Source organism: Periplaneta americana, chromosome 15 (genome assembly GCF_040183065.1).
Source record: "Periplaneta americana isolate PAMFEO1 chromosome 15, P.americana_PAMFEO1_priV1, whole genome shotgun sequence".
Lineage (NCBI taxonomy): Eukaryota > Metazoa > Arthropoda > Insecta > Blattodea > Blattidae > Periplaneta > Periplaneta americana.
This window is the reverse complement of record NC_091131.1, coordinates 143,151,446-143,171,236: the sequence shown is the minus strand read 5'-3', so window position 1 is coordinate 143,171,236 and position 19,791 is coordinate 143,151,446. Positions and strand designations below refer to the sequence as shown.

The 19,791-nt window shown below is 38.3% G+C and overlaps 1 protein-coding gene across 1 annotated transcript in view; it reads right to left on the bottom strand.

Moving 5' to 3' along the window:
* Positions 1-1,088: 1,088 nt before the first annotated feature.
* The window catches only part of LOC138715424 (uncharacterized), a 131,677-nt gene continuing 112,974 nt past the window's right edge, over positions 1,089-19,791 (bottom strand). The window contains exons 8-9 of the mRNA XM_069848319.1: positions 19,549-19,663; positions 1,089-3,645 (exon numbers count right to left, since the gene is read on the bottom strand). Coding sequence (XP_069704420.1) covers positions 3,576-3,645; positions 19,549-19,663 — 185 coding nt within the window. The 3' untranslated portion in view covers positions 1,089-3,575. The remainder of the gene's footprint in view (positions 3,646-19,548; positions 19,664-19,791) is intronic.

The window sequence follows — 19,791 nt, the reverse complement described above, 5'->3', positions numbered from 1 at the left end:
ACTGTGGGACAAAGATTCCTCATTTCCAGTTCAGCATTTTTTTTTTCTCCACACAAAACCTTCTCCCATCAGATTGAAATATAATGAACTTACTTTCTTCAGTGAAAAGCATTCTGTTCAAAAATTCTTGGGGCCAGTTAAGATTTGCTTTAGCGAAGTCTAATCTTTTATTTTTTATTAACTTTACTGATGTAGTATTTCTACCATGGTATTCGCTGCTCCTTAGGTAATTTCGGACTGTACTGTCACATACACTTATACCGAGATCACATTGAAGCTCTGCGGCACTAATAAGCGGATTGTTTTTAATTTTTCGTATGATTGCTCTGTCACTGTATTCGTTTATTTTCCCTAAATTTTTGTTCGATTTTCTTTCCCCATATCTGTCTATGGTTCCCTTGATGCTTGATTTACCTCTATTCACGTCCACCATTGTGGCTGAGGGATTAGCGAGTCTAACTCCGAACAGCGGTCTCGGATTCGTCCCGGTCAGGGCGAGTTGCCTGGGTGAGATTTTTTCGGTGTTTTTCCCTTACTCCTATGGATGAATATCAGGCGATTGGAACCCCACTCATCTTCGCCACTTCCTTTCCTCCCCCATCATCCTTTCCTCATCATCCTGTTTTTGGTTTTTCAGATCACATTACAGGTGGTCTCTCGAAGCTGCTGGCTCTCTCGACCGGCCTCCGTGGAATGTAGTTAAGCGACGTTGTATGTCTTCTGAAACGAGCACCCGAGGCGGACTTACTCGGGGGAGGCGTTCCGCCTCGGACCAACAGGGGAGCCGTGGGGGGAAGTTGCCGAAGCAGGAATGGTATATGGATTTCTTTCAGCTATAGGGACCGGTCGTTAAGGGAGTCATGTGATTAGGGTTGGTGCTTTTAGGGGATCTGTGGCATGCAACTCATTCCATATCTAGGGTTAGAGCAATAGATCTCAACAGGTCGCAGTGCTGGGCCATCCGTGCCCCCTCAGTTAAATTCCATTCCATTCATTCCATACCTCTATTCACAATCGTTGACATTTCACTCAGTGTTTTACATTGATTACACAGACGAATGATAGTAGCCCTTTCTTTCTTAGAAGTTTCTTTCCCTTTTAGTTTCATTTGACGTGATAGCAATATACTACTTGTTATTCTACAGGGACATCATTTTATCTTTACTAACATTTCTAATATTAACCTGGCTATACCTTTGGCTTAAAGGTTGTGAACCGGAAACACCGTTTGCTACCCTCTTCCAGGACTGCAGTTCGATGTTACTGGCGTAAGATACAAACAAATAACGTTACTAGGTATAGGAGGGATGAAAAGTAGTTCATCCATATACGTAAAGTAGTAAATATCACGATTTTGAGTTTGATAATTTTCATTGGGTTTTTTTTTAATCAAAATACAGTAAAGTATTAACAATGAGTGTTTTTACTCACGAACTGAGCTGTCCATGCGGAAGTATTCATTATGCAGTGCATATTATACTGTCTACAGCACATTAGCGTACAATATAGAGAATGAAGTTAAATTGAAAAATAATCAGAATATGGATATTGAAACACATATTTGAAAATAATGGCCGTTCATTTCTATACAGGTTTCAGTTCTTTTTTGCATATCATCGCATATAGACTATTATACCTAATTCCAATTACCAGTTTCGCCTTTCGTACTAGTAACCCATGCTGAAATAATTGTGTACCTAATCTATAAAAGAGTATCTTACGTACTGTAAATTCAATCTTCATTTCTGCCCGATCCGAAAAGATAAAATTATTCAGACATGCTATTTACTGTCCGTCCAAGTGGTTTTGTCGCAGGGTCGTAGAAAGGGGGGAAATCATGTGACAGTTGATTACTTAACGAGGTCCTTGTATTTAAGTTATTTTAAACAGTTGTATAATATTACTAGACGTCCAATTGCGAACAGAAATTAATGTTTTCAGAAAAGAGCTAAGACAGCCCAGCCACAAAGGGACGGGCAGAAGTGGGTGGAAGAAACCGGAATGCGACATAGGCAAACGGAGGAAAGTACCTGTGCGAACATATTTCTGGAACGTACTGTATTCACTAACTCAGTACTGTTTGTGTTTACTATGACTGTATGGCGACTTTGACTGTATACGCTTGGTTCTGTGTGAAGAACGGTTGGAAGTTTACTAGTAGAGGGGGTAGGAGTGAAGTACATTAAAAAACTCAGGTACAATAAAAATTGAAGTAAAAATAAAATGATGTCCCTGTAGAATCAAACTGACTTGGAACATACATTACGAGCGTTTTCTTAGTACCATGTGCCTAGTGCGTTCCGCATGAGTGCTTTTATTAGTCAACAGAGTTGAGTGTGCGATTACTTTTTACGCTGTAATTTTGTTAGGCATTCAACTTATTGACCTATGACAGAACCTACACGCAAAATTATGAACATTTATTGTGTGTATTTGCTATGTGATGCATTATTATTATACGTGAACAGTTTATTTCATACCAAATGGTAATAGTACTTCATTTAGATCTTAATTTGTAGTAAGAAAATCGTCGTGCGAATACTCTTTAAATTCACTGTATATGAATAAGCAGCCTGTTGGATTAAAAAAACAATGGTGCACAAACTTCGAACGGAACGTGAAATTTTGTCGTTATTTTTATATGGCCTCTTTCTGTTTGATATTATTATATTGTCTGTAAAACAAAAGTACTAACACCAATTTCTTAATATTGCAGTTGTATTTTAAACATTAATAACATAATAAAGAGTTAAGAAGGAATATTCACATAAATTCCATAGCAGTACAACTATACTCTACTAAGTGGATGAAACACATCGTTCATAAAGAAAGTGATATCCCAAACAAAGAGATTGAGTATGACATGGTAAGTTGGAATTGATATTGATGGTATCTTTAGCCTTATAAAAGTAATCAATAAACTAATCAAAACAATATTATAGTACAAAGCAAAGTTACCTAGGTATATTTTTTAACTGTAACTAATATTACATAACAAAACTCTTATCGCATTATGCTTTTAAGATGATATTGGTACGCAACTTCCTATCATCAGGATATTAAATTATTTTCTCGAAATCTACTGAAGCTATACAATTCACATTTTTACAACACATGGGCACATATATTTTGTTTATGTTTTAATAATAATTGTTTTGTTAATTCATTTCCTTACAATATTTTCCATGCGAATATTTTCAAAATTTGCAATACACTATCTTCAGTAATATGTATTTACAATGTATTAGATATACGAAAACATTATTTCAGTACTTTTAAGACTACTAAATAAACAAATCTGAAAATTTTACTTTTCTGTAAAAAAAGAAGTTGAGAAAATATATATTCCTGTTGAATAAAAAAGCAAACTTGTGAAAAATGAGCATTAAAATTAAAACTTACATCCTTATAATGCACTTATAGTTCTCAGACAAATCTAAAGATTAACATGGATACAGTTTAGTAAGTTCCCTTCCTTTTATCCATTGAATCAGTGCTGGCCATCCCTGAATATAGCTCGACCAAGCGTCTGTCTCTTTCCTTTCCACTGTAAAGCGCTCAGGCTCCCCTGAGCTCTAAAGCGCGCGCTTGCGCCTATGGGCATCAGTTGACATGACTGTTCTAGACTCTTGGTTTCGACCGAACCTGTCAAGCATTATAAATTCAACAACTGAATTAATCTGTATGCGTATACATGAGGAATATAGGGCTATGTAGCATCTTTTATTCTTTACATACCTATATTTTATTATTCTTAACTAAGAACAAAGCCAATTTGACCACAATAGATTCAAATGGAAATTTAAAAATAAAGTTCTATTAAGCAAATGTGTGTGAGGTAACTAGTATTGAAATTAAAAGCAAAGGGAATCAGAGCACCATCTGTAGAATTTTGGCTGATGTTCGTATATGAAGATGTAAAAATGTAGTTGTAATAAGCAAGTGTGTATGACGTAAAAGGTACTGTAATTAAAAAACAAAGCGAAAATGACTTTATATATGTAGACTAATATAGGCTAAATTCAATTTTTTCGCTTGTTGTTAGTTCCTCTACCGATTCCGCAAAGCTATCCCACATATTAGTTTACACGCTGTACTGTATATCAGATATCATTGTAATCTATTTGCTGTTGTTCATAATATGCTAGTTTCGTGTTTGCATTCTTTGCTGCATGGCGATTAATTTATTTTTCTCATGTCTGACTGCTTGATGACGGATTCAGCTGAAAAATCTGATAATCTACCACGCGTCAATTTATATATCGTCGTTGATTTTATGAAATCTCCTATATGACAGTACAGAAAATAATTTTTCAGTACGAATAAAGAATTAATTAAATATCAATACGCTTATACTGATCTTTGAGCATGTTCGTCAAATTTACCAACCTTTTTCTACCGATTACTTCATAATCTTATGTAGGCCCATTGCTTCTTAATTCTGTGGTGTTCGGGTAAAGGGATATAAGTCATTTTTTTGTCCAGGTGGAATTTTGTTCCCCAGATGAACACACAAGTTAAATTATACAAGTGAGTGTGCAAAAATCAAAGAATACTAGTAGTTGATGTGTTTTAGTTGTGTAGAAAATTATTTGTAATAGCTAAGGGTTCCAAGTTTAATTTTCATTTATCTCCGAACTCATTTTTATGACTTATCTCCCTTTACCCAAACACCACAGAATTCATTTTATCTTCTTCCCGAAAAATTATGTTGTGTACTGTCACATAGGAGATTTCATAAAATCAACGACAATATGCTAACTACTTTCATAAAAGAAAATGATAGCTTTCCTGTCGATCAAAATTGGAGAGCACGAGGTCAGCAACATTGTAATGGTTTCTTTGTTAAGCATTAATTTATATTATTATTATTATTATTATTATTATTATTATTATTATTATTATTATTATTATTATTATTATTATTATTATTATTATTATTATTATTATTATTATTACAGTGTGAGGTATATTTAAACATTAATATCCTTCTAATAGTAAACTGAGTTAATGGAGGAAGTTACAGGGTGGATAATACTGTTGGATATACCATACATTTGTGGAACAGTCCGACACGGTGGTCTAGTAGCTAGAGATTCACTCATTCATATTGTTCTACCCAAGGACAGGTCTTTCACTACATACTCAGCATTCTCCAGTCTTTCCTATTTTCTGCCTTCCTCTTAGTCTCCGCATATGTTCCATATATCTTAATGTTGTCTATCATCTGACATCTTGTTCTACTGTTCACCATTCCATCCAGTGCATCCTTCATCCGTAGGCAGTTTCTTCTCAACCAGTGACCCAACCAATTCATTTTCCTCTTCCTGATCAGTTTCAGCATCATTCTTTCTTCATTCACTCTTTCCAACACAGTTTCGTTTCTTATTCTCTCTGTCCATATCACACGCTGCATTCTTCTCCATATCCACATTTCAATGCTTCTAGCCGTTTCCCTTCACTTCTTCGTAATATCCATGTTTCTGCCCCATACAATGCTACGCTCCACACAAAGCACTTCACTAGTCTCTTCCTTAGTTCTTTGTCCTGAGGTTCTCAAAAGATGCTCCTTTTTCTATTAAAAGCTTCATTTGCCATTGCTATTCTCCTTTTGACATCCTGACAGCAACTCATATTACTGCTTATTGTATATCCAAAGTATTTGAAGCTGTCCAGTTGATCTAGTGCCTTATTTAAAATTCGCAAGTTTACCCTCTTTACTTTTCTTCCTATGACCATGGCCTTCGTCTTATTTGCATTTATCTTCATCCCATTCTGTCTTCAGCTGTCATTTAGCTCCAGTAGCATATCCCTTAATATCGCCTCCTCTTCTTCTAACAACGCCATATCATCAGCAAATCTTATGCGCTTTATTATTTTTCCTCCTACTATCATTCGTCCCATGATCTGAAAACAGTTCTTCACTAAATCCTCAAAGTAGATGTTGAACATAGTAGGTGATAAAGGGCATTCTTGACGTATTCTTCTCCCTATTTCGCTTCCTTCTAACATTTCTTCTCCTATCCTGACTTTAACTCGTTGTTTCATATAAAGGTTAATGAACAGCCTCCTCTCTTTTCAATCAATGCGAATTCTTCTTTATGATTCCCTCACTTAATTCCAACCCACTGTGACAAAAGTCTTTTCTAGGTCCACAAATACTATTATTTTTTCTAGGTGTTTTTCGACGATTGTTCGTTGCAGTTCAATTGCATCTCTCATACATTTTCCTTTCCTGAAGCCAAACTATTCTTCTTCCAACTTAGAATACAAACGTCGATTCATTATTCTTCGCGAGCTATGAACTTCACAATTCTGTAGACGCACGTTCCATCTCTGGCGTACCCAGATTTATAACTTGTGTTGTGCAAGCCCGTGGTCCATGTAACACAGAGGTTTTCTCCGAGAGCTCCAGTTGCCCTGTGGCATACCAACAAATCTCCATCATCACCTCATCTCATAGCGGGTGTAGCGTAGAGCAGCCTCGTATGGCGCACCCTGCCTCACGACTCTATGGGTACGCACACAAAGGAAGCATGCAGACGCTGGTAACCTGCTCGCTGGCTGCCAGCGCCAATTGCCTGCGCCTGTCGACGCTGAGTGGTGGACACAGAGAACGCGTGTTAAAGCGGTAAAACCTGCCAGTTGCTTTCACGATGACTAGCTCGTCTGATGAAGACTTTCTTCTATATTTTGATAGTCTCATATAGATGTATTAAGAGAGACAAGAAAAGCAATTTGCATTCATCAATAAATCTTTGTAAAAAAAACGGTGTTGTGAATAACATCACTTCTTTAGTGAGCTGAATGCAGACGAAGATACATTTCTTCAGTATACCAGAATCACTTTGGACACATTTTATTACATTTTTAATGCAGTGGAACATCTTTTAACCAAAAACTGGTGTAATTGATATCTATGGTAGTAGATTTTTTTTAAAAAGTGTAGATGTTCATCTCCTCACGTTCTTGATCACGTTTTCTACTGCCACCGGCGTGGCTCAGTTGGTTAAGGCGCTTGCCTGCCGGTCTGAAGTTGCGCTCGGGCGCGGGTTCGATCCCCGCTTGGGCTGATTACCTGGTTGGGTTTTTCCCAATCTCAAGGTTGCCAGGTAATCTATGGCGAATCCTCGGCCCCATCTCGCCAAATACCATCTTGCTATCACCAAACTCATCGACGCTAAATAACCTCGTAGTTGACACAGCGTCGTTAAATAACCAACTAAAAAACCGTTTTCTACTTGTTTTCTTTTGTAAATATTGAAGCTTCTGCCTTTCAATATGTAGCAAGAATCATTTAATACATCTGTTGGCCTACGTATTTTTTTTTCTGTAACAGATACATAAGAGGATTCCAAAAACGTTGTAGTAGGCCTAATATCAGGGACTCTGACACAGTAGGCCGTGGATTATCGTTAGTTCTCGGATTTTAGGTTAAATACCTATTTTTATTTGTAGAGATAAATCAAAACTAGTTAAATATCTTCATATTTTATGTACAATATGAATATTTGAAAGTGGTTTTATGGTTCTTAAAAATGCCTATTTTTAAGGTTTTAGAGCGTAAAATTTTCCATTTCTCTTTGTTACGTAGGCCTATATATATTTAAATTTTCGTGTAGCATGAAAGAGAAAGTTTTGAATGTCATGGGGTGCGTATGGTACAAGTATCCTGTAACAGTTTGGTTGTAGGAAAGAAGAAATTCCTGGAAGGACTGGTTTTGTTGAGCACTTGAACAGACAGTAGAAATGTGAAGAATAGGGAGGGTGTACGTAGTTCTCCCTAAAGAAATCAGCATGGTAAATATTGCTAGATTTAAATAGGTATCCATTGTTTCAGTATCATTGAGAAGCATTTTTTCCATTATAAAATGGTTCTGTATAAGAAAAGGCAAAGATCGACGATAGAAAATTAGAGAAAAACGTAGTTATGTATTGAAATGCCAATTATGAATAATGTGTTACCTGTAAATTGATTAGTAAATTAATTATTTTAATTGTAATATAAGCACTTATGTATTAGCAGCCTTAGAGCACTGAGGCCGATGAATTATTTAAAAATTATGTACCGGTATTCAGAATTTAAGACTTAACAGAAATGAAGTTTCTAACCGCAATATTTTTCTTACTGTTTTGTCACTATATACCGTAATATTCAATACTCACTAATTAATTGCATTTTTATAGTTACTGTAGTTCGTGTGGCTAGAAATTACATTTTAGTTGCACAAAATAGTAATTTTAGCTGCATAAAAATAATAATTTTAACTACTTGAAATTGTATTTTTAGTTGCCTATATCCATGTCTTTACTGCCTAATTTGATAAATTCAGGACCTATTTTAGGTGCCTAAAAGTCAGTTTTTAAATGCCTAAAAATCCGAGATCTAGTCATCATTCTGTGGGAAAAATTAGGGCTTAATGTCACTAATATCCTCTTTATTCGGTGAGGGTGAAGATGGTGTTGCACTACGATGGTCGTCGAATTCAGTAGCTGCCGAGAATTGTGTCTCGTCTGGATTACCAGGAGCTACAGACACTTTGTTCAAATTCCCTGTGCTTCACTACATGTTAAGGAACTTCACAGCTTCAAAAATGTGATCATTTTACTGTGTGATCGCTGCAGTTACCAGGATCTCCACATCGAGAAGGTGGAATTTTCCCACGTTTGACGGCAAATTGTTTATTGTTTAGTTAACTGTCCGAAGACAGATATAAACCTCATTAAGTAACACCAATAAGGTATCACTCATGAGGCAACTAAGCTAGACGATAAAGGGGTAGGGTGGACAGTTCGTTTTCCCATCCTTTGCATACATCGCTGACTAGAAACATATTACACTAATGGACTGCAAACTAATCTCTTACAGTAGCCTATACATCCACATCACCCTCAGCTTTGTTCCTAAGAAGAGTACTATAAGTGAGAATTAATTATCTCTAATGTAGCATTTCGTAAGCAATCAAATCAACAACCGAAGTATTGGAAGATAAAAGTTATCAAATTAATCGATAAGATTTTTCAGAACGCATTTTAAAAACGTAATCGCATCTTACCTATAGAAAAAAAAATGTTTGTAAAATATTTTTAAGAAATTCCCCATTTAAAGGTTTCTAATAGTCTGCTTAATCTAATTTTCCCATTAGGATCATATAAACCTTTTAAAAATAAATTTTTGTGACGTGATGTTTAATCTAGAAACCCGTCAATTATTGTGAAATATTTTCTATTCTTATCTTGAGATATTTTACTTACCGTCCTGCTTCATTTCTGCACTTATCCCTTTCCAACAACTTTATTCTTCACTAATCGACGATGTATGCAATGGAGGGGGAAAGGAACTGGCCACCCTACCCCATTATCTCCTGGCCTAGTTTCCTCATAAATGATGCTTTTTGTATCAATTGTGAGGTTCAGACCTGTCTTCGGACAGTTGACTAAACAATTACTACATTTGTAATGATAATTAACTTATTTCACAGGTATTACCGCAGTTGTGTAATTGAACTCATCATTTCATCAGACTGTGTACAGATTTCGTAAGGCTGAATTGTTAAATTTATGTTCCAATTATTTTGTTTTCTGAGTCCGTTTTGCTTCATTTAAATTGTAACACTAGATTGAAAATCTTTGCTTCATTTAACCGATTCGGTCCATTTATAAAATCATAAGAAGTAACGATCACATACAAGAATACTGTTCAATCCTGACCCCCAAGGTCAAGGAAGACGATGGTCAAAAGGTTACATGAGCTTGGTCAGCGACCTATCGCTTATCAGCCTTCCGATGTCTATATAAACCCGCAAAGCATTGTAAGACGCGCTTGCCTGTCGGCACTTGGTAATAAAGCTTCATTGTCTCTCACACCGAGGACTTAGTTCCTGCACGAGCCTACATCTCTAGTCCTGTTCGAAGCTCGAGGGCGACGGACACGACATAACTTCATTGGTGGCAGCGACTGGTGGGATCTGCTAGCGACAAGTCGCGGGTTCGACTGAAGAGCGGTCTTCGAGGAGACACTCTGTAGGAGAGGCGCCGCTCCTGCAGTACTTCTGAGAGCCTGTGCGACGGCTACGGTGTGAAGAACTCTGCAGTTTTAACCGAGGTTCCTGGTTACCTTTTACCAGCAGGTAAGCCCAGGATAATCTATTGTTCATCTTTCAATTGGCAAATTAACCTTGCAAAATTTAGTGTTCACTGTGGCTCAGGGAAATTTTTATCCCGATTTAAGTAGTATGGCGCATAACGAACCATCAGATAATTCCGATATTGAGGATGAGGTTGGAGACGAAGGAAACTGTAGTTATCTTTCAGTCACGCAAGCAATTAAGCTAATTCCGAAACGTTTTGATGGAAATAAGTCAGAATTAAGGGAGTTTATCTCAAGTGTTGAGACCGCGATTGAAATCGTAGCACCGCACCAAAGACAGTTGTTTTTAAAATTTGTAGAATCTAAAATCACTGGTGAAGCTAAAATTAAATTACTATCCAGGTCGGAACGAAACAGTTGGGAACAAGTTAAAGCAATACTTGAAGAAAACTATGCTACTAGACGCATCATTGATTTCTTCGCATGCAAACTATTCAACAGTAAGCAGGGTACGAATGAAGGCGTCGCGAGCTGGGGTAGTCGGATCGATGCCATGTCGTCCGATTTAACAGAAGCAATGACGAGATTGTTGCCCTCTTGCCATCACGAAGGCGCGATCGCGTTCTTGAAGTACATATCTAAAGCTTGCTTCATTCAAGGTCTACACGGTGAGCGAGTACAAACCGTTGTGCGTGCAAGAGACGAGAAAATGCTTCTCCCTAACGCTGTTGAAATTGCTTTGGAAGAAGAAAGCGCGATACTATCCGGCCGCTTTAAGAAACAGTCCATCCCTCAAGTACGGAATTCGAACCCCAGACCTCAGGGCAATCAAATGAGTAACGTAAATAAAGTAACAGGGTATCAAGGTAACTTTAAAAAGAACAAAAGTGTCCCACGAGTGAACATGGCGTGTTTCAATTGCCAGAAAGAAGGGCATTTGGCTAAGGAGTGCAAGGGCGCTCTTAGGTGTGGCAGGTGCTCAAGACCTGGCCACATGACTCGTGACTGTAGGATCAGTCAGGGTCAGGGAAACAGATCGTAGGAGAATCCGAGCAACCCGGGTTCTCTACGCATCTAAGTGAAGGTTGCAATAAGTATGAGAGGGGGGCCCCCGTGCCCAGCGGAATGAGCCGCAGTAAGGGTACACCCAGCGGAAAGAGCCGCAATGAAAGTAGCGCAGTGAGCGTAATAAGTGATGAGAATAATGTGCACAAAGTTAGAGTTGAGGATAGGCCTATCGAAATTGAGGATAATTATCAAGTTGTTGGTCAGCGAGGAGTGACAAGTCAGAAGGGTCTGACGTTTCATAATTCAGTTATAGAACTGGATTGTAAAGAGTTAAAGAATGGGAAAACCTTGATAGACACAGGATCGGAAGTGTCATTGGTCAGAGAGAAATCACTAACCAATCCCTCTAGAATTAAATTCAGTAATGCTTCTTTACAGGGTGTAACAGGAGATTTACTGTATGTGAAAGGTGAAATAGTACTGCCAGTGTGCCATGAGTTGATTTGCTATGAACATGTATTTCTTGTTGTGGACGAGTTACCACACCAGTTAGACATGATACTAGGTCAGGATTTTCTTAGCAAATACAATGTCCAGTTGACATTTAAAACGGATGGGTTAATTGTTAAAATCCCAGCAAGATGCGAATCGATAGTAGAGATTCCATTGAAGGAAAAGGGCGATGTGCTTATATTAAAGCAAGAGGTCCACCCAGGTGTATATGTAGGTGATACGTTAACGACTATACGCGAGGATAAGGCTATGGTTTGTGTTCTAAATACTAACGAGGAGGACATTGAGTTGAGTGACATTGACCTACAGTACGAGAGACCCCCAACTCAATATACTTGTGCGTTATCAGTGCAGAGAGATAACGACGCAGAGCGTAGACATAAGTTATTGGACACTCAGCTGAGACTAGGGCATATTACGGAAGGTCAGGATAGCGTACGCAGCATATGTCACCAGTTCATCGATGTTTTCTATTTACCAGGCGACAAACTAACTGAAACCACGGGAGCGGTTCATACAATCCCGACACCTGATGATCCCCCAGAAAGAGCGATACATGTAAAGAGCTATAGAATACCTCAAGTGCATCATGAAGAAGTTAACAAACAAGTCGAACAAATGCTAGAAGACGGTATAATAGTCCCGAGTTCGTCACCCTGGAACTTCCCTATATTGGTTGTGCCTAAGAAATTAGACGCGTCAGGAAAACGAAAGTGGAGGATCTGCGTGGATTTCCGTAGACTCAATGATGTTACTATAGGCGACTCGTATCCACTCCCAAATATTCAGGACATACTTGACAGATTAGGCAGGTCTAGGTATTTCACGGCCCTCGATTGTGCGAGCGGATATCTTCAGATACCTATTGAAAAAAACAGACCGTATGAAAACTGCATTTAGCACGTCACAAGGTCATTACGAATATACGCGTATGCCGTTCGGGCTTAAAGCAGCGCCGGCGACATTTCAGAGGCTAATGAACAATGTGTTCGCAGGTCTAATTGGAATTAAAGCATTAATTTACTTAGATGACGTCGTTTTGTTTTCTGAAACAATAGACGATCACAATGCAAAATTAAGAGATGTCTTTGAGAGAATGCGTAAATACAATCTCAAATTGCAACCGGACAAGTGCGAATTTTTGAAGGAAGAACTAGCTTATTTAGGACATATAGTATCAGGAGATGGAGTGAGACCAGATCCGAAGAAGATAGAGGCAGTGGTTCGATTCCCTGCACCCACGAACCCAACTGAAGTAAAGTCATATCTAGGTTTGTGCGGATATTATAGAAGGTTTATTCCTAACTTCAGTGCTAAGGCTAGACCTCTAACAGAACTCCTAAAAAAGGAAAATGCATTTAGATGGGGCGAAGAGCAGCAGAAGGCATTTGACACTTTGAAATTGCATTTAGTCAACCCACCGGTTTTGCAATATCCGGACTTCACAAGGCCTTTTGTTTTAACTACAGATGCGAGCCAAAATGCAATTGGTTGCATTCTGAGCCAAGGGAAAATTGGACAAGACTTACCGATCGCTTATGCAAGTCGCACATTAAATAAAGCAGAAAGAAATTACTCAACAATAGAGCGCGAATTGCTTGCCATTGTTTGGGGATGCAAACATTTTAGACCCTATTTGCTAGGTCGACAGTTTTCGATAGTAACAGACCACAGACCCCTTACTTGGATTTTCAATGTCAAGGATCCCAGTTCAAGGTTACTGAGATGGCGTCTTCTTTTGGAAGAATACCAGTACGAAATCCATTACAAGGCAGGAAGTAAGAATACTAACGCGGACGCGTTGAGTAGAGACCCTAATCTCTGTGCATTAATCTCACCGGATGAACTAACCCAGAATCGAAAAGAAGCCATAATTCGAGATATGCATGTTTGTCCAGTAAGCGGACACCAAGGAATTGCTAGAACGACGGAAAGAATAAAATTATACGTTCAGTGGCCCTCCATGAGGCAAGAGACTGAAAATTTCATTCGAAATTGTGACACATGTCAAAGAAATAAAGCCACACGACCCCTAACTAAACAGGAATTGAAAATCACAGATACGCAAGACGAACCTTGGATTAAGATAGCATTAGATATTGTTGGTCCATTCGCTGTGAATGAACATGGCAACAGATATATTCTAACATGCCAAGACAATCTTACAAAGTACCTAATTGCTATACCGATTCCGAACCAAGAAGCTAGTACAGTAGCGGAAGCAGTTGTAACAAAACTGTGCTTAGTGCATGGTATCCCACAAATTATACTTACGGATTGCGGTGCTAACTTTGTAAGTCAGCTATTCAAACATATGTGCAAACTTTTCAAAATTAACAAGATTACAATGTCAGCATACCACCCCGAAGCTAATGGTTCACTTGAAAGGTCACACAAAGTTCTAGTAGAATACTTACGTTGTTTTTGTTCAGACAAACAAACCGAATGGGAAAAATGGATTCCATTTGCGACTTTCGTTTACAATACAACCCCCCACTCTGTGACACGGTTCACACCCTTCGAGTTGATGTATGGAAGAGTAGCTAATCTTCCTGGTGAATTGCAAAAAGGCCCAATATCACCGTTATATAATTATGACGATTTGATTGCAAACACAAAACATAAACTTAAGGTTAGTCACGAAATTGCAAAAGAGAATTTAATCAAGGCTAAGGTGGAACAAAAGGAGAAATTTGATAAGCACAAAGCTCATCCTGTTCAATTTCATGAAGGAATGAAAGTACTTTTGAGTAACGAGTCAACTAAGGTAGGGACGTCAAGGAAGTTGACGTCACCATGGATAGGACCATTTAAGATAACTAAAGTAAATGAGAATGGCACACTCGCACTACAAAACCTTAGTAAACATGGAAAACAAAAACAAATTGTTCATGCTAATAGAGTGAAACCTTATTTTTCCTCTTTACAGCATGAGGATTGAAACTACGTATAGTTCGTGCATCCTATTACTCATCCATTATAGTGTTTGTTCCGATTACAACCACACAACCCTGAATGACCTCAATGGAATATATTTCGATGCATGGGGCTACGTACAATTGTACGCATCCCACTATAAATTGATAACCTATGTAAACATGGAACCAGCAAGAGAATCACTGAGACAGGTCAAAAAACATGTTCAGTCAGTGTCGCGATTTTGTGACGGAATTAAGAATCAAACTTGGTACGGTTACACTGATTGTCTCGCGTTCCGTTCGTATATTGGTAATCGTATTAGATACGTAGAACGTTTGAAAGATATAGTAGCTGATTACACTGTCGAAGAGCCAAGCTCTAATAGGCAAAAAAGAGGCGTACTTAATTTCATAGGTCACATAAGTAAAATACTTTTCGGAACACTCGACAACGACGACGCCGCATATTATACAAATAAGATTTCAGAATTAGAACAGGATCAAAAAGAATTTTTGCGTATCGCTAAAGATCAGATGACTGTCATTAAATCCGCCGTAAGTTCATTCAACTCTACGATCCGTGACGTCGAAAGAAACGAACGAGTTTTAAAAGATGGACTCGCAAAATTAACGTCTCATGTGAATAAAGTCACTAGTTCATTGTATGATGAAACGCAAACACTTGCTATGATATCAGAACACGTACTTCAAATAGAAAGGGTTATAAGTGAATGTAAGGAGATGTTTGAGTTGATTATAGATGCATTAATTCATGCGCAGGACGGAGCCATACAGCCACAAATTATTACTGCAATGCAAATTAAAAACATAATGAAGGATGAGCAATCGATTGCGGGCTTAGATTATCCTGTCAATTTCCCGTCTCAAGAACTGATAAAAATTATTACCCCTCAAATTTACATACAAAGTAAATTCCTTGTCTACATCCTAAAAATTCCTCTTTTAATTCCGCAACAGTTTCAATTGTATCAAATTGTCCCCTTCCCGGCACCTGCTCACTTGTTCAACAAGTCGACGACGAAGCACCTCTACATTGAATCGCCAAGAGAATTCATCATAACAGACAACCTGCATCAGCGGTTCGCGAAGATGACGCGGTACCAGGTGGAAAGGTGTTACCAGCTCAACGAGATGAAATTTGTGTGCAAAGAAGCCTTCCCAATTACGTCCTACAAGTCAGGAGAGGACTGTGAAGCAACGCTGCTGCATCCTTCGTCTACGGAGACGCCGAGTTCCTGTTCGCAGCGCATGATAGAAATCAGAAGCACATTGTGGATAAAGCTGTTTGGAAATGAGTGGCTGCACGTAACTCCGAAGCCAGAGATCTTCACGATCTTATGTGGTGAAAGCCAATCACCTAAATCACTTACCTTAGAGGGCAGAGGTCGCCTTCAGATGCAGCCTGGATGCAAAGGATATTCCGTGCATTCCGTCATTTTTGCCTATGCAACTATCACATCTAATGTCACTTTCCCTGATGTAGACCTAATCCCGAATACTCCTATTGACCTTGATTGTTGCCTAACCGCAAGTCAACAAACTTTCCTCGAGAAAATTAAATTAAACCTTCCTATTAGCAATGTCCTATCACACACTGATGAATTGCAAGTAACTGCACATAAGATAGAGGAGGTCAACGAGCTCATCAACGATGAAAAATGGCGACTGGAACATTCACAAAAGCTACAATATACGTCATGGATAACTACAATTGCTGTCGTCATGATTGCACTGCTTATCACTATTTGCTGCAGTTGTTATTGCTGCAAATGCTGCAGAAGACTTGGATCGTCGCTGTGGAACAATTGCCAGCACTCAGATTGTATGGAGTCAACGAAACACTGCTTTCTGCAACAAACTATTCACACTGGTAATGTCCACTACCACCGTGGGAGCACGATATCCCTACCTATCACAGCTAAGGAAGTCAATACTTCGAGCCCCGGAACTTCGCTGATGGCGTCCGATGACAACGGATTGGAAGAAGTCGATGCTGTAGCACATCGTACGCGTTCTCATCGAACTAAGAACTCTAGATCAACATGGCGATAAAGTAAAATATGAACATTAAATTGTCTAAATCAAACTTTCGCGTTGTAACAATGAGGTGTCTGTGTAAAAAAAAAAGAACATAGTAATGACAATAAGTTTGTGTCAATGATTTAATTATGCGGGAATAAAAAAAAATAGATATATAATCAAAGTGAATCTTATTCAAGTCTGGACATGGACATGTTAAGGACAATTGTGGTAATGAAAGAAATCCAGTGTTAATGAATATCAGTTCTCGAGTAATTTTGTGTTAAGTGTAACCTAACTTTTTGTTGTTTTGTTGTTTTTATTTTTTCAAATATTCTTATGTGTGTTGTTATATGTAAAAGAAAAACAGGGACAATGAACTATGAACTCAAGACTACAAACATAATGTCCATCAAGAACAATATGTTTGCTCTCAAGGAGGGAGGTGTAATGATAATTAACTTATTTCACAGGTATTACCGCAGTTGTGTAATTGAACTCATCATTTCATCAGACTGTGTACAGATTTCGTAAGGCTGAATTGTTAAATTTATGTTCCAATTATTTTGTTTTCTGAGTCCGTTTTGCTTCATTTAAATTGTAACACTAGATTGAAAATCTTTGCTTCATTTAACCGATTCGGTCCATTTATAAAATCATAAGAAGTAACGATCACATACAAGAATACTGTTCAATCCTGACCCCCAAGGTCAAGGAAGACGATGGTCAAAAGGTTACATGAGCTTGGTCAGCGACCTATCGCTTATCAGCCTTCCGATGTCTATATAAACCCGCAAAGCATTGTAAGACGCGCTTGCCTGTCGGCACTTGGTAATAAAGCTTCATTGTCTCTCACACCGAGGACTTAGTTCCTGCACGAGCCTACATCTCTAGTCCTGTTCGAAGCTCGAGGGCGACGGACACGACACATTCCTTTTGCTATGATACTGTCTTGTCTTTTTTTATCCCATACCGCAGGTTTGTTATAAACAGCAGCAATGATGCATCACTATTCATTTTACTTTCTACTGTGCACCGATAATACAGAATACAGGCGTCAACAACAAGCGAGCAGGAATTAAAGATTCATTCCGGTAAACTTGTAGGCGCTTGTTGCACGCGTTGACAAGTACGAACCTGTATCCTTTCTGTTCGGACCTCATTAGTTAACATGCAGAACTTCTTGGCGCGGGTAAGCGCGTGTCGGCGCCGGCAACCTGAAAGCGGGAAACCAGCGTTCTTTGTGTGCGTACCATTCCGGAAACTTGTGGGCGCTTGTTGCACGCGTTGACAAGTACGAACCTGCTTCCTTTCTGTTCGGACCTCATTAGCTAACACGTAATACTTCTTGGCGCTGGTAAGCGCGTGCCGGCGCCGGCAACCTGAAAGCAGAAAACCTGCTTCCTTTGTGTGCGTACCCTATCGGAAAATTGGCCTACATAACCGGCTTCATATGGGTGAATGACGAACGGCCAAGTACTGACCATTAGTTAAAAACAACGGTATCCTTAGTACAGATAAACAAAACGATGTGATGCTTTTAAGCAATGCTTGAAGCCATAATATACTTTTTTCTTTAACGCATCAGAAAAATACCGCTTAACTTGCGGTGCAAGGGAGACGTTATAATATATGGAAAACTCTGTAGTTTCATATCATCACAGACTACGCAGTCTTACCCTTTAAGAGAAAAAAATGAAGAACTGACTCACTATTTTCGTGGTGATGTATCAAGTATACATAACCGGAATCAAAATATTGCCTCACGCTGTCACAATCTTCACGTGGTTCTTAATAAATGTGTGGGAATAAGCCTTAAGTGTTAAGAAGACAAATAATCGCTTTATCATAACTTCGTAATTATTTCCAATGGCTCACATCTTGCCCTTAAATGCTGTTATCGACCCTCTCGTTCACCTGAAGCAAGACAGAAAATTTTATCCATTGTTCTCCTATACGGTACATTTTTAACACTTACATATCACTAATTATCTTTTCAACTTCTTTACTGTGTTAATTTTTAGGCAATTACCTGGCAAATAAGCAATTAGTTAGAATGAAAGGAAAGGCCGGTTTCTCGATCAATATTTAGGCCTAAATATTCATTAAGTGTTATAAATTAGTTTCTCGAACGTTCAGCAGGCCCAATGATTGCTTAAATCACTCAGTAACTTAAATTCTCGATGTTGGGTGGGGAATACGGAATCCGTGACTCTTCTCACATGCTGTGACCTATGGAAAGAATGCATTGGACTTCGATTTTCTGCCGTTTCATTGAAATAAAAAGCCTATTAAATATATCGGAAATATTTACGTTACTGGAGACGCAACTGTGGTGATTATTCCTATAGCAATATTAGAAGTTCTCATAATACGTTTATCGTATTAAGATGGAAAAGATTCGTTATTGTATACAATATTAATAGATCAAGGGTGTACAGAAATTGGGTAGATTTCTTTACATAATATAGCGAAGAAGAGTTCCAGGAAATTTTTCGCCTGGATAAGATTGCAGTCTTGGCTACTGCACATGCGCACTGTGTTGTAAGCGAAACTTATAGAATCAGGGATCTACAAAGTTTTTTTCGGTATCTGTATATACTCGTAGATCTGCGGTTAATACTTTTGTACGCGGTTTGTAACAGATGTGTTGCCTAAACCCTAAAGACACAAAACCCTATACGGAAACATATACTGTTTTATCGTCGTTAAAATCTACATATTTTCACACATTTGAACATGCAAACTATTAAAAAATCGATACAAATTAATTTCAAGAATTAAGGAAGTCTTTAATGAAAATACAACAATTTGACATGAGTATTCTCAACGCAAAAGCATTATATCTCTGGAGCTAGATGATCTTAAACAGTCAGTTTCTTACTACTGCAATGCGGACCACGAATACTGCGGAAATAATAGTTCATGCTAATTCAATTATTTCACCTAAAAAAGAAGATGAAAGCCGCAAGATCTTACCTTATTAATTCCGTTGGGTATGCCATTCCTTTGTCTGGTATCATGATGTAGCCAGATGTAGGCTGGGTCAGTTGCAAGGTCCTCTGTCGCAGGTACAGGAGATGTCTCTGAAGGCCTACAATAATGCAAGAAACTTTGATGATCGAATCAGTGAATTACAATGTAGATTCCTGGAATTGTTTCGAAAGTTCTGAAAGACTTGTAAAAGCCGCCTTGGAATTTATTTTAATACAGCTAGTGATA